This window comes from Leptinotarsa decemlineata, unplaced genomic scaffold (assembly GCF_025532065.1).
Source record: "Leptinotarsa decemlineata unplaced genomic scaffold, Ldec_3_MD MMD2_tig00001064_RagTag_RagTag, whole genome shotgun sequence".
In the NCBI taxonomy this organism is placed as follows: Eukaryota; Metazoa; Arthropoda; class Insecta; order Coleoptera; family Chrysomelidae; genus Leptinotarsa; species Leptinotarsa decemlineata.
The window spans coordinates 4,018,001-4,034,760 of NW_027412558.1; the positions used below are offsets into that span (position 1 = coordinate 4,018,001).

At 33.7% G+C, this 16,760-nt stretch overlaps 2 protein-coding genes across 4 annotated transcripts; one reads left to right on the forward strand and one right to left on the reverse strand.

Annotated features, from left to right (window-relative positions):
• Positions 1–887: 887 nt before the first annotated feature.
• On the forward strand, positions 888–4,497 carry Tsp33B (Tetraspanin 33B). Its single transcript, XM_023173089.2, has 5 exons — positions 888–1,245; positions 1,459–1,752; positions 3,370–3,616; positions 3,674–3,820; positions 4,101–4,497. The coding sequence occupies exons 1-5, from the start codon at positions 977–979 to the stop codon at positions 4,389–4,391; spliced, it is 1,248 nt and encodes a 415-aa protein (XP_023028857.2). The 5' UTR covers positions 888–976; the 3' UTR covers positions 4,392–4,497.
• A 1,372-nt stretch (positions 4,498–5,869) lies between these two features.
• Positions 5,870–16,741, reverse strand: LOC111517039 (Protein phosphatase PP2A regulatory subunit A). 3 transcript variants are annotated; one of them, XM_023173104.2, is made up of 9 exons: positions 16,589–16,741; positions 16,362–16,515; positions 14,735–15,112; positions 13,653–13,847; positions 12,131–12,236; positions 11,654–12,075; positions 11,244–11,519; positions 8,745–9,051; positions 6,632–6,961 (listed from the first exon to the last, which is right to left on the reverse strand). In XM_023173104.2, the coding sequence occupies exons 2-9, from the start codon at positions 16,443–16,445 to the stop codon at positions 6,927–6,929; spliced, it is 1,803 nt and encodes a 600-aa protein (XP_023028872.1). In that variant the 5' UTR covers positions 16,446–16,515; positions 16,589–16,741; the 3' UTR covers positions 6,632–6,926. The 3 variants fall into 3 exon arrangements, with proteins under 3 accessions (XP_023028879.1, XP_023028872.1, XP_023028866.1); XM_023173111.2 differs by lacking the exon at positions 6,632–6,961 and adding an exon at positions 5,870–6,269 and having other exon boundaries at positions 16,362–16,655; XM_023173098.2 differs by having other exon boundaries at positions 16,362–16,655.
• Positions 16,742–16,760: the final 19 nt, after the last annotated feature.

Sequence of the window (16,760 nt, forward strand, 5' to 3'; positions counted from 1 at the left end):
GGAAAGCTCTAGATTGGCGTATATCACAAAAAAAACGATAGTGTCTCAATTATTAATAAACTGCAAAACAAATGCACCTGCTTACTCATCACTGCTTGTTCGTAATTTGTTGGCCAAAAAAAAACCACTGTAATCATGCCTTAGCCACCATATTCACCAGATTTGGTCCCTGCGACTTTTTTCTGTTCCCAAGATTGAAGAGACCCATGAAAGAGCGACGATTGAGGAGATCTCGAGGACATACCAAAAGGTGCATATCAGAACTACTTCGAGAAATGGAATAAGAATAAACGCTGGCACAAGTATATTATATCTGAAGAGGGCTACTTTGAAGGGAACAAAATAGAAATTGATGGATGAATACATTCTTTTGAGAAGAAAAAAATCACCTTATTCATAAAGTCTCTCGGCAGTATACTGACATTCAGATCTAATTGAAGGTATCTTTATGTAATGAATTTATTAAATCCTGGAAGTTCAACAAATTTTTGAATTTATGAACTTGTTAACAAAGTCCAACTGAGGGTTATATCAGTAGTTTATTGTACGACAATAATGATATAAAATTAATTTTCAATAGGCGAACACCCAGTAAAATAAAAGTATAAAAAATATATAAATATTACGTACAGAAAATAGAAGAGACAAATAAAATATATGAATATAATGATTGAGGTTTTGATTGTAAATATCATAAAAAATTCAGGTTACCAAATTAAATACCACTCACTCAGCAACTCATAAAAATAACAGCATTCTTTGAAGACCCAGAATCAGTTCTAAGAACCTTTATTTTTGTTTCACACAAAATCACTGACAGTTTCTTTTCAGAATTAAATAAATTCTATTTTCAACCCAGTCCCATGTACTATTGAGTTTTTTCTATTCGAGAAGTGGAAATTGACTTTTGTATTCGTCACATTGACAATGTACCAAAAATTTACCTTTTACAAACGTTTTTAAGAGAAAAATTAGAATGGCTGTGGGAATGTTCATTTTGTCACACAAGCAAAGAAGAAACTTGTGTCTCCTCTTCTTGGCAATGAACATCCTTCAAATAATCCTAGGATGTGGAATGACAGGTTCATCTTTGTATATAATTATAGCTGTGTCTCCCATTCTTCATTCGCAGAGATCAGAAATCAACTTTGCTTTTGTTGTAACTGGACTATACGGCACACACGTGATATTTCACTGGATAGTGGGAATAAAAATTTGCGAAAAGTGTTTCAGACAGGCCCACAAGTAAGTAAATATTTCTAACATTTCCAATACAGCAACATTCTTGTGTAGAAAAGGGACATTCGAATTGATTTCTTATAGACTATAGTACATTTCCATAATAGTAGGCATTAAATTCTCAAAAATAGTATCGCATTAAAACGAAGCCATTATTGTCAAGGCAGGGATATTGCAAACAGTGACAGTGAATATTTTAAAACATTCATTCATTTTCAGAAAAAGCACAAGTAATTTGTTTCTTCTCTGGTCATGTTTAGGAACAAATACCGTCCTCAATTTGCTTATAGTGTCTCATTTCGCGAGAAAAATGAACAAACAACTATCCCGCTCCATAAAACAATCCATCGTAACAGGCATGAGCCAATATCTTCGGGAAAATATATGGAAAGAAACAATCGATACACTTCAGTACAAAAATGAATGCTGCGGTATAGATTCCTATGAAGACTGGCATGAGATGAAGTGGCTAACGAAATATCATGTGGATGTTAAGTCGGAGACCGTGAAACAGTAAGTAAAATATCGTTACATTTGAATTTGGTGATATGAAAGTTATTTCTAATATCCTCAGTGTTCTCAACAAAACCGAAATTATTCATTGAATTGACTAGAATGAATATAACTCGAACACCGTATTTGTTATATATATATAGTGTGTTTTCTTAGCTAATGCCACTATTATTATCTTGGAAATGGTAAGACCTACAGGGTCCGTTATATTGGACAAAAGTTTTCTATTTTGGGGAACTAGAATAATCTCTTTTCAGATCGAGAATATCAAATCAAAATATGCTACATTACCCAAGATCTGAACATCTTATTAGCAAAGTCTATTAAAGTAAAGCGTGTATATGGGACAATTAACAAATAATGCTTAGAGTTGATGGACAGAACAATATTAAGCCCAGTTGAACAGATACGAATATAAGTACATGAATATATGAATATTGAGTAAAAGTAAATATATAATGCTACGAAATGAACATTGATAGCCATTTCGTGTTGATTTCAATAACTTGTTTACACAAAGCTACATGTCAATTACTCGATAGAGCCTTGGTAGAATTCGTCCACACTATAATAGGGCCTCCCAACAAGGGATTCTTTTACTTTCTTTCTGAATTTCTTTCCATGATATATTCGCATTAAATTAACGGGAAGGTGATTAAATAACTTCTTGCTATTGAAAACAATAGAATTTAGTGCAAGGCCTAGAGTGGGTGTCAGATTTTTTGTCAGATTTTTTGCTTCACAAATAATGGGCGGCATGAATCCCTGTAGCTAGTCTTGCATAAATATCCGATGGATCTTTTTTGTAGAGAGAATACCATATTGAAACGAAATTGCGCACAATTTCCCCAGAAACAATTTCCATAACGTAAATAGGACTCAATTTGTGCAAAATAAACTGATCTTGTGATAGTAGTGTCTAACTCTCTTGCAACAACTCTCACTACATGATATCCTGCTGTTAGTCCTTTACATAAGTAGTCGACAGAAATAGAAATAGTTTTATTAATCAGTAAAATTTTCACACATACATAATTACAAGACTAAATACGTGAGAAAACTTATTGGACTAGTCAAAAGTAAAACGCTAAAAGCAAAACATAAATGTTTGATCTTGAACAAACTTAAAAGAGAAGACTACATGTATAAAATAAACTAAGTCATTTATGTAAGCACTAAAAGCAAGAAATTCATCCATACTGTAGAAGTAAGCATGGGAATAAAATTTTAGATTTTCATCAATGAAGAGCCCTAAAAATTTGTTTTTCTCCAAATTTTCAATTTCAATAGTTGTTTATAAAATATTCGCCGAAAACTAGAATTGTCAAATTTTCGGCTCTACCGCCTACATTTTGAATGATATAAAAAATGCCAGAGGAACTTTCAATACTGTTTCATATTTTTTATAATCTGATATAGGTACACCAACTTGCAATGCGACATATTATTCATTAGCTTCATTTTTTAAATAAAGACTTCCAAGTTTTTTCATCGATTTTTGTAGCAACTAGATATCCATAGAATGTCCATATCTTGAATGGGTGGTTACTTATATAAAAGAAAATAGAAATTTTGCTCAATAGTGTGATGTAATAATCATTTTTTTCATCATTCAAGATTTAAAGGAGACGGGGATATCCTTACCTTGCCTGTTACTCCGTGGAGTTGCTGTAAAGTAGATTTTCCCATGCAGTGTCTTCACGATCCTATTCAGCAAGCACAATATGCCCATATATGGGTGGATGAGCCCACCATAGTCGTGAACTCCATAAACACTAAAGGGTGTTTGGATAATTTGAAAAGACCCATTGGATCAGTGACAAATGTATTCATTTTTCTCAGTTCAATGGTGTTCATATCCCACGTAAGTTTAAAAGATCCCTTTCAAGGAAACAAACAAATAAAATAATGTTTTTCACAGTTGATTATTTTCATAATCTCAAGAATACTTTATACATCGACAAGGAATGCAATATTACTGGAAGATCCCGAAGGAAAAGCTCCTGGATGGATATTTGGAAGAGGAGACTGTGGCTATGCTGGTGGAAAAACTCTTCTGGAAATCATGGTTGGTGTTTTTTTTTTTTCATTTTACGCGAATGGAATCACAACATCAACGAAAATGTATAAAGTAATAATATCCCTAATAATAAGTTTGTTGATAGTCAGAAAAGTGAATAAATAAGGGTAGGTGGATGAAATATAAGTCCGATGAAATTTCAAAATGTGAAAGTAAAACTAGTCACATATTGAATCACCAGTAATGTAAGTTTTCAACAGTACTTTAATCTCACACTTTTTATATGTAAAGTGAAGTTTCTGAAGAAGCCTTATCAATTCTTTTATAGGAATCATATCCGCCTGCTGAAGAGCACGAAAAAATCGAGGACTTCGTAGAAGGTTCTGAAAACGTCGCCCAAAAGGATGGTTTTGAAGAACTGAACAACACTGTGATAACAATCAAAGAATTTGAAAGGAAAGTTCCAACTCGACCACCGCAAATTGAAAAAAGAAATGAAGTATTAACTAAGGGACAGTTTCCTTCAGAAGGAATTAAAGAAACAAAAAAGAGTAAAGAACTATTGAAAAATGAAAAAATGAAGATGCTAAAGCAAGCCACATCAGATACAAAAAAGTAGGTAATACAATAGTGGCCCCAAACTGTGCAAGAAATGAGAAAACTATGGATATGAATTTATATATTGTGTATTATTTTTTAAGAATAAATACTGATAAAGTATCAAATTTTTATTCACGCAACTGCTTATAGTAGAGAATGTCCTTCTGTTTGTACATAAAATGCATGTTCCAAACATCAGGCACCTGTACAACGTCTTCCATTTGGTATATTCGTCGCAAGTTACTTCCTATATATGAAAAGCAGAAATTATTTTCATTTGGTCAAGACGACCACCGATAGACTGGTTTCGGAGTACTTGCTCCTCGTCAGTACCGAAAAAGTCATTTCAGACGTAATGAACCGTCTGAGTATCCTGAACAAACAAAATAAATCCAACTAGTCATAAGCTCTATCTGCAGTTTATTCAGTAGGATGTCCGCTGCACCACCTACAGTTCAGAAGATGCTCGAAATGGTTGCCTTGAACTTCTTGACATGTGAACAGCCCATCCGATAATTCACGCCGAACATTTTTGAACACAGTAACGTCAATTTCTCTACAAATATTTATTCTCTGTCGTTTATCCAATTTTGAAGCAGGTTCCGTTTCGTACACCTTTTGCTTCAAATAGCCCCATAAAAAAAGTCCAAAGGTGTCAAATCTGGCGAGCGGGCTGGCCATTCTGTATCCAATAGTATCCAAATATTTTCTTACTTGTCTGGAGTAATGTGGTGGTGCTCCATCTTGTTGGAATACAATATCCATATCGAATTCATTAGGATTCGCTTTGACGATTTCAGTGATGAGAGGGTCGACAGTAGTTTCCAGCATATTCAAATACAGTTCTCCGGTTAAATTTTGATCAATAAATAGAGGTCCTACAATATGGTTTCCCAATATTCCTGCCCAAACGTTAATTTTTTCTGGATATTGGGTATGTGTTTCCCGGAAAATGTGAGGATTGATGTCACTCCAATAAGGGCAATTTTGTCTGTGAACATTGCAGTTTAAAAAAAAGTATATTCGTCACTAAAAAAAATATTGTGGAGATGAGTAACATGCCTTGCAATGGTTTCCGTCATGTTTTGCAGAATTCTGTTCTTCGATCAGGGTCATCTTCAGTTAATTGGTGTACCATTTTAATTTTGTATGGATGATACCTATTCCTCTTCAAAAGTCTCCACACAGTGGAAGGAGATACCTCACAAACATTCGCGACGGAATAAGTAAACTGTTCAGGATTCACTACCCTCTCACCAAACATTTCTACTAGTAAAACCGAAAACTAAATGAGACTATTCTACCCATTGTTCTAGAGTTGAAAACAATTTTTTACTCAATGTGTTTCATAATATAACTATTCATGAAAATAATAAATTATAACAGGTAAAAAATATACCAAAATAACACCATACATACCAAACATCTATATTTTGTATAATGAGTAACAAAATTGAAGAAACCCCCGTATCGCATGAAATTTTAAAGTAAGGCAGATAAATAATACTTGAAATTTATTTCATATAAAGAACTACTTATAATACAAAACAATCTTATAGTATAAAACCAAAGATAAATTTGAACTTTCTTTCTAAGTTTGTAATATCATTTCCTTTCACATGCAAAATATAAAAAAAAAATCCAATAAATAATTAAAAACTGAAAATAGCTTCGACAATAGTACTAAAAGATTTTGATACTAAACTTCTAAAAACGCTATATTACACTTTTTCTTTTATTGAAATAATAGAGCACAACAATCATGTGATATTACAATCTATGAGATTAATCATTTTAATATGTATAATAGATTTGAATTTGAGTTTCCAATCTGTACTGTTATTGTTATTTCTGCTTTTACATCCCTTCTTCTGATACCCTTTCACTCAACCTAGAGCTGTAAAAAACATAACCAAGATCATTTCCAACATCAAATCATGTATAACATTATAAACGAGGATCCTTTAATAAATTTACAGAAATGCTTGGAAAACTATGGAGCTAAATTACGAAAATATAACAAAATGAGCAAAGTAATTTGTTCACCTGAAGGCTTACTTGTGATGCACTGTTTGGTGTAGTAATGAATATTACTGGAGTTTTTTCCCAACACCAAATCGTTATTTTAACAACTAGACACGTGTTTCGATCACCAAGTGGTCGAACGGTTTGGTGTTAGGATAAAACTGCAGTAATATTCATCTAAAGGTTTATTGAAAAACCCTCATAATATATTTAATAACAAAAAGAAAATCTACATTCGTTCAAACATTTTTCTTTATTAATACAACTACATTCTATAACGATTTTGAGAAGAAACTTTCAATTTTTGACATGGATTCCAAACACGATAACATCTATAATAGCGCCTTGATTTCTTTAGACAAGTTCTATTAAAATAACTGCAACATCAATATCATAAAGCATATAAGTGAAATTTTGAAAGCATCTGTAACTGAGCTAAAAATGATAACCAATTATTGTTGCAAATTGATATTCAAAAAAAATTAACGATCAACAAACTTGCCACATATAACGCCTCTTCAAAAAGTTTCTATAATCTTGACTTGCAGAGAATGTTCTCATTGACTGAAAGGCAAAATATAAAATATATTTTTATTGAATATAATCATCACACTGAGGAATGTTTTTGATTAACAATGTCTATGTTTTGGAATAGAGGCTGGGGAACGTGCAAAAGTTAGAATATGCAATTTCAACTGATTTCTTTTTAATAATCCCAGGAACGTGAAAAATGACAAATTGAATAAATATTTCTCACTCTTGAACACCAGATGAACAAGAGTTTTGACTGTTTAACATATGGTGTAAACTACATAACCTTATCTTGATCACGTGACCAAAGACATTTGGTGAATTCTAGAATGCACAGTTCTTCAAATGAATCAAATACATAAAATTATTTATCAGAAAGGAGACGATTTGTACCTCATGGATTCAATCTCAGGCCTGCCATCTATCTCACTTACATAAATTCAATTTTGAAGTTGTCAGATGTCGAAGCACAGAACGCAAAATGAGGAGTGACAGAATTCTTAATTCATTTTGTTCTTCCAAAATTGTGTTCTGTGATTATGAAGAAGAGAAATGAACGTTTTCATTACAGTGGTCACTGGTGGCGTTTTTCACCATAGATCACATGGGAAAAAAGTAACAATATGCTAGTTTGCTTAGAAAAGAGGTCCTTATAAAAAAAATTGTGAGTTTGAAACATTGTAATGAACAATATTATTACTATGAAAAGAGAAATGAAAATTTCTATGTTTTTACCACTTTTAATTGTAACTAACATCACTGCAGTTTCGACCTATATGGACATACTCAAACTAATACAATAAACTTAGAGATTATTGTATTAGTTTGAGAATGTCCATATAGGACGTAACTGCAGTAATGTTAGTTACAATTAAAAGGGGCAAAAAACATAGAAATTTTCATTTCTCTTTTCATTATGATCTCCTACCATGTATTGACGGCTACATCCATCAATTTATTATTACTATCATACTGGATGCTCGCTTTGAAATAATAATTTGTGTAAAATGTATTTATGTGTTGAAAATAAATACAATGAAATGTGATTTGTATGAAGTCAAATACTACATAGTAATTATGAAAAACGGATTATTTGATGATTGATACTATAGCTGAACTTAGTTGATGAATATTTTGTATCCAACTTGAGAAAGGAAAATGTAAAAAAATAAACTGTGAAAAATCAACACATTTCCTAGAGTTGAATTTATTGCTTTGTGAGCAAGTTATCCATCCTTTATGGGCGAAAATTGAAAGGCAAAAATTACTTCGAAGCTACAATCTCACAAAGAAATGCACTTTTCATAAAATTATTATTAGTTTGAATGTTGTCACAAATGATTTTTCAGAAGAAAATAGCACTGAATATGCTAATATTTATATTTAAAATTGAACACAATATGTTGCAAAATTATCTGAGTGATCAGTTAATAAGTAGTATTCATACACGCTCCACTAGAAATAGAATAGGAAATTTTCATATCAACAGAGAACATATAGGTTGTGACTCGTTGTATAGTTCTGGTCTGATTGCATTTAATAATTTGCCAAGTCATATAAAAAGCTGTGATTCATTAAATTCATTCAAAAGAAGATGTAGTGAATATATTTCAAGTAATAGTCATCAATAATTCGTCTTGTTTTCTAGTTTCTTGTTTTTAAAATGTGACTTGTCTCTATTTTTATATATTTTTTTGTATTGTATTTTATAAGTGACTGACTGTACTATGAAGAGCATTATTTGCTAAAGAGTAATAATATATTTTTTAAACTCCAAAATCTTCCTTGAAAATGAATGTATAAGCAAGAAACTTACCAGCAATCCCCGTTATGGCTTCCGACGCGGAATATTTCACATCAACGTCGTTGTCGACGTTAAGTTTGTCGAGAACTGGTTTCACTTGTGGCTGGATGACAGCCTGATCCAGTTGCGGCGCTATTCTCTGCAGAGTTTTAGCTACGTTGAACCTAACATTCGCTACTTTATCGTTGGCCATGCTCAGGACTGTCGGGAGGAGCAACCTAGTCGTTATGTCACTGCCGCATGCTTCAGCCAGAACGTTTATGCAAAACAGGCAGGTCATTCGGTAGAGGTAGTTTTGGTCTCGAGACATTGCCAAAACCTTGGAAAGAAACAAAAGGTATTTTGAGAATCAAGGTAAAAAAAACAAGAAAAGTTGTGTTTCCAGCTGCAAACTTCTGGATTTTCTCTGGATTACTACTGGTTCAAATATCAAGGAATGATAATGATATATTTACAGCTCAATGAGAAAACACTATTGTGATTTCACTTATTTTGAAAATGCCACACTCCAAAACCAAAGTTACTTCTTTGAATCCGTTTTTTTTATATTCTATTATTTATAATTCAAAATTTGATAGCTTCATCATCATAGACAGTACAACTGGGCCCTAAATGAACGACAGGTAGGGAAAGTTATTATTATTCATTGGCAAACTGGTAATAGTACGATAAGACTTTGCATGGTGTGTGTGTGTGTGTGGTTCAACATTTTTTGGCTTTGGGAGAACCAATTAGCCAAACTGTTTTAATAAAAAACTATTCGAAAGTAACATTGAGTAGTAGCTCAATAAGACTTTGCAAAAGCCAAAAAAACAAATCACCACACTTTATGATGTGGAACATTGAATATTGTACTAGAATATATGAAAATGAGTCGTTACAAATCAGTTAATTGCTATTCCAATCAACCAGTTTTCTGTGGAGTATTCTTCAATTCCACCCTGTCTTTTAGATCTCGCTGCACTGAACTAAGTAAAATTTTGAACTCAAACTCAAAAAGTGCTCTTGGTATGAACCATCCCCTGAAATACTACCATGCCAAAATTCACTCCAGAATTTCCTATGGACTAACTTTCTAGGGAAATAGCCCAGCGGCACATATGGTTTCTTGTGTCTAAGAAGCACATCCTAAGGTGTCTCTTGGGCTGTCCACCTGATCACTGTCGATTTTTTTTCCAAATAATACAAAATATTAACAGTTACTGGCATATTTGTTCTTAAGCTAATGACATACATAAATTGCAATTGAAATACCTTTTTAAGAAACAGTGACACTCACACTCACAATACAAGGAAAAAAGTTAACTTTTATGTGCCCTTTAAAAACCTGGAACTATCCAAAAGAGCACTGGTACCTGTACAACTTTCTCCCAAACAATCTAAGAAGTATGCCAACTTATTCATTTAAAAGACAACTAAAAAAAGTCTTGATAGATATGTGTCCTTACTCATTTCAAGAATTCCTAGAATTGATTTAGTTTTAAGTTCATACCATTTGACTTACAGATTGTCATACTTCAAAACTAGGGTTTTGGAGATAAAATCATATTTTTTAAACCTAAGTTAAATAGTGAGAACTAGCGTAGCTACAAGTGTAGAAAAAGTCAAATGTGGGTTCCACAAGGCTCGGTTCTGGGTCCAGTTCTTTCCTTAATTTATGTGAATGATCCAACATATTTGAATAAGTCGGGTGGGTTTACATCATTTACTGGTGACAAAATAATTATATTAAATTTCCTCTTCCTTCTACAACTCAGTCATTTACAATGGCTTTAAAATATATTATCATTTGTCTGGTGAAATCACAAAAATATGATCCCTGCTTGAAAAGGCAGTGAATAGGCATTTTGGAAGAAATTATTCTTATTGTTAAGATATTATATTAACATTTTTAAACAGTTCAAGATCTTCAGATGATGTGGTGCTGCAGGTTTTTCCAGGTTTTCTTGCAGCAAATGTGACACTGAAATCAATGAAGTCGCCCCGGAGCGCCAATTGATTTTTGTTGTAGTTTTATAATTTCATGATTTGTATTTTGGAATTGAATTTTTTCCCTTTTATAAAAACAGTTCAAATTTTGATATAACTTTTTGTTGGTTTTACCATTATTCACTTCATTTGACATTTTATACTTTACTGTAAGCTTTGGAAGCATGATTTATTTCATGCACGATAAAGTACATACTCATCCTCATATGATTCAGCAAAATTTCTAATTTGCGTTATTTTTAGATTGCTAAAAATGCACCAACCTAACCTATAATTCGAATGTACATCCCTCTGAACTACCTCGTACACACATTGTAACCCTTTTCGAACCCTCTAGATTATATTCATTAATGACATATCTGATTACATGAAGCTCATGACTTGAAAATCTACAATCCATACCAATTTCATTCAAAATAATTTCTGTCTCGATTTACTTCAAAGCATTGGCATTGGATATGGAGCTAGTGAGAACAATGCCCTACCTGAACAAATCATCAAACTCAAACATCAAAAAATTACCTTAGGGATTATCGTACTTTCCGCCCACTCGGCTCCAAACTGATCGACGAGCTTCCTGAGATTCATCGTAGCTGCCTCCCTGATAGCGAAAACATGGTCCATCAGCCACGTCATGCACAGAGCGTTCAGCTTCTCATCGAAGAATTCCCTGCCAAGCTGGCCAGCCAGCAGCGGCATGTACTCGATGATCGCCGATCTAACCCTCCACTTGGAATCCTCCGCAAGTTCGACGATGGCCGGCAGCAACGATTGTGACAGCTGCTGGATGCCGATCACCTAAAGATAATAGATAGATAGATGATCTCCATTGGTTCTTTGGTACAAGGATCGTTAGGTGTGTGGAAGTTGTCAAATTGAAGAAATAAATTGATAAGCAAAACTGTGTAAAGCATAAAAAAAATCCTGTTCACCTCATTGACGCAGTCCAAGTTTGAGATAATGTTCAGCCTGACTTCGGGGCACTCATCTTTAAGCTGTGTCAGGAAAAGGGGCAAAAGATGCTCGATAGTGTTGTGCCTGCCCAATATCGGGCTCAGTCCCATTATGACGGAAGCCAGAGCGGACTTGACGTGCTGGTTCGGGTCTGCAACGAGGTCCTTGATGCAAGGCAGTATGTTCGTCATTATGATGTTTTCCTGGTGAGTTTTGTCTAGGTTCTGACAGAAGTCTTTGACTTTGTTGGCGGCCGCGGCGCGGACCTCCGCCTCCGAGTCCTTCAGGAGGCTTTGGAACGCGGGGACGAGGTCCGTCCTAGTGATCTCGGGGCCAACGGCTTTCTGGAGTTCCGTGAATTTTTCGGCTACCATGTACCGGACCCTCCACGAAGTGTCGCCTGCGTGAACGAAGTTTAATAAATGTGAATTTACTTTGTTGTTGTGTAAACTTACCCGTGCATTGTCGCAACGTGGGCATCACTAATTGTTCTACATCTTCTTGGGCTAATAAAGTTGCAATACTGACACACGCCTCTACCGCTAGGAGCCTGACAGAATCCTGAAAGGTATAATGATGATAATAATAATAAATATGCTATATAGTGAGAGAGAAATACGTTTATTGTCCTAAGAAAGAGTTCTTGTTGACAAACGATTATGAACTATGTTAACAAAATAAATGCTATACAATTTAAAATTCAAAAAATTTCCTTAAAAAAATATACTATATTATAGTGATATACAGTAGTAAACTATAATTCATAAAAAGCGTTGTCATTGTAAAATTCATCTAAACTATAATAGGCTTTATCAATCAGAATGTCGCTTAACTTTTTCCTGAAAATATTCAAAGAATAACTCTTCAGGTATATGGGATTTTTTTTACATCTTTATTCCATTGTACATCAATGAGTCCTTCACCATTGTTGTTGTGAGGAGGGGAAGTATCATCACGAGCAGATATATTTTTATGAATCAGACTTACTGTTTCAAGAATGAATAGAGATATTATTGTCATAATTCGTTGTTTAATGAATAATGGTTTGCAGTGATCTTGGAACTTTGCCCCGCACACATACCGGACAGCTCGCTTCTGTAAAACGAAAACAGTCTGCAGCATGATTTTGCTGCATACTCCTCAGAAGACAATACCATATCTTATATGTGCATCCACAAAGGCAAAGTACGCAGATCTTGCAAAGGTTCTATCCAGTTCTTTCGAAACTGACTTCACTACAAAGCAACCAGATACAAGTTTTTTATTTAACTTGATAATATGATCCTCAAATTTAAGCTTATTATCAATGTGAAGTCCTAAGAATTTGGAGAACAATTTCATCTCGAGAATGTTGTTTTTCAAACTAAGAGGTGGGAGTTCACATTTGAAGGTGAGGAGATGGGTTTTATCAAAGTTCAAAGAAAACTTATTTGAGGCGCACCAGCTCTTAATTTTTTCCATGTCTACAGTGGCATCTTGAGCTAGTTTTGTAGGATCTTTTCCCTCCCACAGCAATGTTGTGTCGTCTGCAAATAATGTGACTCTAGCAGTTAGATCCAGTTGTGTTATATCATTAATATACAATAGAAACAAGATGGGTCCTAGGATGGAACCTTGAGGGACACCTGCTTTGATTTCTCCTACATTTGAGTCGGTTGAGAATCTTACAATTTGCTTTCGATGCAATAAGTACGATTCAAACCACCTAATGCTTCTATGCTTGAGTTGTATGCATTCTGTTGTTGACGAAGCTTGAAAGGTAAAAAAACAAAAAAAATCCTAAAAACACACTTCGAAAATATGTAATTTTTTTTTTAATAGTACACCCAGTACACATTTTCCCAAATTGATGGATCTGCTATTACTTTACTAATCAATATTAGAAAAACTAATAGTATAACTTTCATGAATTAATACGAGATGAAACAAATAAATATCTGGATACTGATAGCATAAATAAGAAAAATTGTACATTACCTGTTCGTCTTGAGCTAAATTTACGAACATAGGAATTAGATCCGATTTCAAATATTCTAATTCCACAACTTGGGCCAACTCGCCCAACTTCGTGGCTGAAGCTCTACGAACCATTGGCGTGTCATCTTGGCAAAGAGCCCTGAAATGAGATCTGAGCTCTTGCTTCATCGTTGCAGACACTCTAGGATAGCACACCTGAAAATGAAAGCGGAAAGTTGAGGTATTGGTCCAGAGTGTCAGACTCAAAAATATAGTAATATCATAAAAAATAATTACGCAGAATGAATGTTCCATATGACTTGATATTTTTGAGTGAAAAAAGTTATTATTTTCACTCGCTATATCTAGCACGCTGTGATTAATAAAATCTCAAAGAAACTGAAGTAAATTTATTCAACTGCACATTTCATAATGAACCCTGAACAATATTTCATAACTTGCTGTTGGATCCAAGCTGATGGACGAAGATGATTTATATTCTACATTTCTGAGCGAGTCAAGTCTTGGTCAGTGAATTGATTAAAATATTAGATTATGTGGATTATGATGACGAACCACCTATAACAACAGTAAATAAACGACCAACGACCTAGAATTCTTTCAAAACAGCAACAAAAATTATTTGTATTTTCCATTTTCAGTATAACAATGGTTTTCAAGAGTAAACCTCCGCTAATTTTAGATTATTATCTTGTATAAAATTCTTATCTCAATATATCGCAAATATAAACAAAAATTAATTGAACGTAAAATAACAAAGCAGAATTCTGGAATACCAAATCATGATGATTGATTTATCAGTGAAACTATTTTTTTTCTAAATATTGTTTCAGGTTTCTATAATGTAAACATTTTTTTGGAAACACTTTTGGCATTAATTATATTTGCTTGTTTTGATGTAGTCAAACTTTGGAAAAATTGAATCAAAAGTATATATTAAACAGTAAATTAACATTAAAATGAAAACAAATTAATTACAGTTTTCTACTTCTCTGGTTATACTACAATAACTTCCCCCTAGTGTATGTGTATATAAGATGCAGAGTAAAGTTGATTTATCTTGTGATTATACCCCTACTCACCGAAAATAGCCCACAAGAAGACGTCCTGGTGGTGAACCAATCTCCGGCAGCCAATCTCTGCACCAAGGGCACGAAGTGAGCCTCAAGATCAGCGGGACTATGCTGTTGCGCCACGGCTCTCAGTGATTCAACCGCTTTGTCACGTACCACTGTTTCTTCTACAGTAGCGAGGCTCTCTAGAGGAGGCAACAAACAAGAGGCGTACTCTGGGCCGCCAACCAAGGTTATGAAAGTTCCCAGTTGTTCGGCTAATGCCAGCAGCACTTCATCCTCGTCGTAGATGGTCTCCGTGAGAAAAGGAATGAGTTCTGTTCTGGTTCTTTCGACACCGAGAGCCAGAGCGATTGTGGATAGTTTTTTGATAGAGTTGAGGCGAAGCTGAAATATTATTTTATTTATTTGTGTGCTTGGCTCATAAAAATTCAGAAGACTCATTTTACAAATGCCTCATATGAATTAATAATTGCTTTCTCAGTAAATAGGGAAAGCTGAAATATGATTTTATTTAAGAGCTTATGCTCATAAAAATGTAGAAAATTCATTTTACAAATGCCACATATGATTTAATAATTGCTTTCTCAATAAATAGAAAAGCTGAAATATGATTTTGTTTGAGAGTTTATGCTCATTAAAATTTAGTAGATTCATTTCACAAATGCCACATATGACTTTAATTGCTTTCCCATCAAGTAAAAGCTGAAATATTACTTTTTTTGAGAGTTTATGCTCATTAAAATTTAGTAAACACATGTCACGTATGAATGTATTAATGCTTCTTCATTAAATAGGAACTGTATCCAAATATAATAGTTTCAAATTCATTAATTCGTTTTATATACCCATACTCATTGTACTCATGAGAATAACCCATTTGCTCGAAATGCAGAGAAAGAAGAAAGTGTAAAAAACCTCTATCAATCCATAAGTTTCCCCGAACATTAGTAATACATTTGAAGAGATTTTCGCCAAAAAAAAATTAGAGAAAAATTAAATGTTGACATTGACTTTCCCTAGGAAGGTTTAGATACGAGTGTTTCTGTTTCAATGTAGTCACTTGTCATGACTTCTGATATGGTTTGAAAAGCATTTTCATTAAGAGATATCACTTCATACAAAAATTGCTAATCGCAGATTAGCATTGCATTTCTTCCTAGAAACAAAAATCAACCTTTTTCAATGTATATCTTTGAAATATTTATTAGGATGGATAATCTTTACACCCTGTATATACTACATATTTACTGTTCTCAGACAATAAGCCAATGGTAATATAATGATCTGACAACTTGGACTAAAGATATATTGTTCAGATGAAACAAGTAAATATGATTCATTAACAATAATCAGATTACTAATCATGACCAACAAAGATAAAAATTCCTAATAAAATTCTCCATTAAATATTGTGATAACACAAAATTTATCCTATTCCAGAGCACACTAGCAAGACCTAAATCTATAAATAATAATTTTCAAGAAACTACTAAACTTTGACAGGATGATGTCATTTTGAAAAAGTTACTAGCAGAATGGTTAAGCCCCCTAACAATGTTTTCCTGCCCAAAACCACAACCAAAATGTTAAATACGAGATGAAGAGATTAAAGTAAATACAAATTATTAAATACCTGAACATCTTCGTTTTTCAGCTCGTCAATCAGAACGGCGATGGGATACAAAGAATCATCGCCTGCAGAATCGCTGGCTGCCATTATAGACCCTAGTCCGGTGGAAATCGCCGATATCGTCGTTTTTACTCGTTTGTGAACACACCGTTTACACCTGATGAAATATTCAACTTATTGTTTAAGAATTCTGCTTGGCAAAAAATCTTAATACAGTAAAATTCACTTACAAATTTTAAAAGCTTTGTCAAACTTCACCAAACCGATGTGTTTTTTACAAGTTTTTGGATAAATGGTAGAAAGGGGGCGCCACATACGTGATCTGTCAACTTTACAGTGCGGTGTTGCCAATGACATCTATAAAATACCCACACCATCATGCTGAGGCTTTCAAAACTCTTT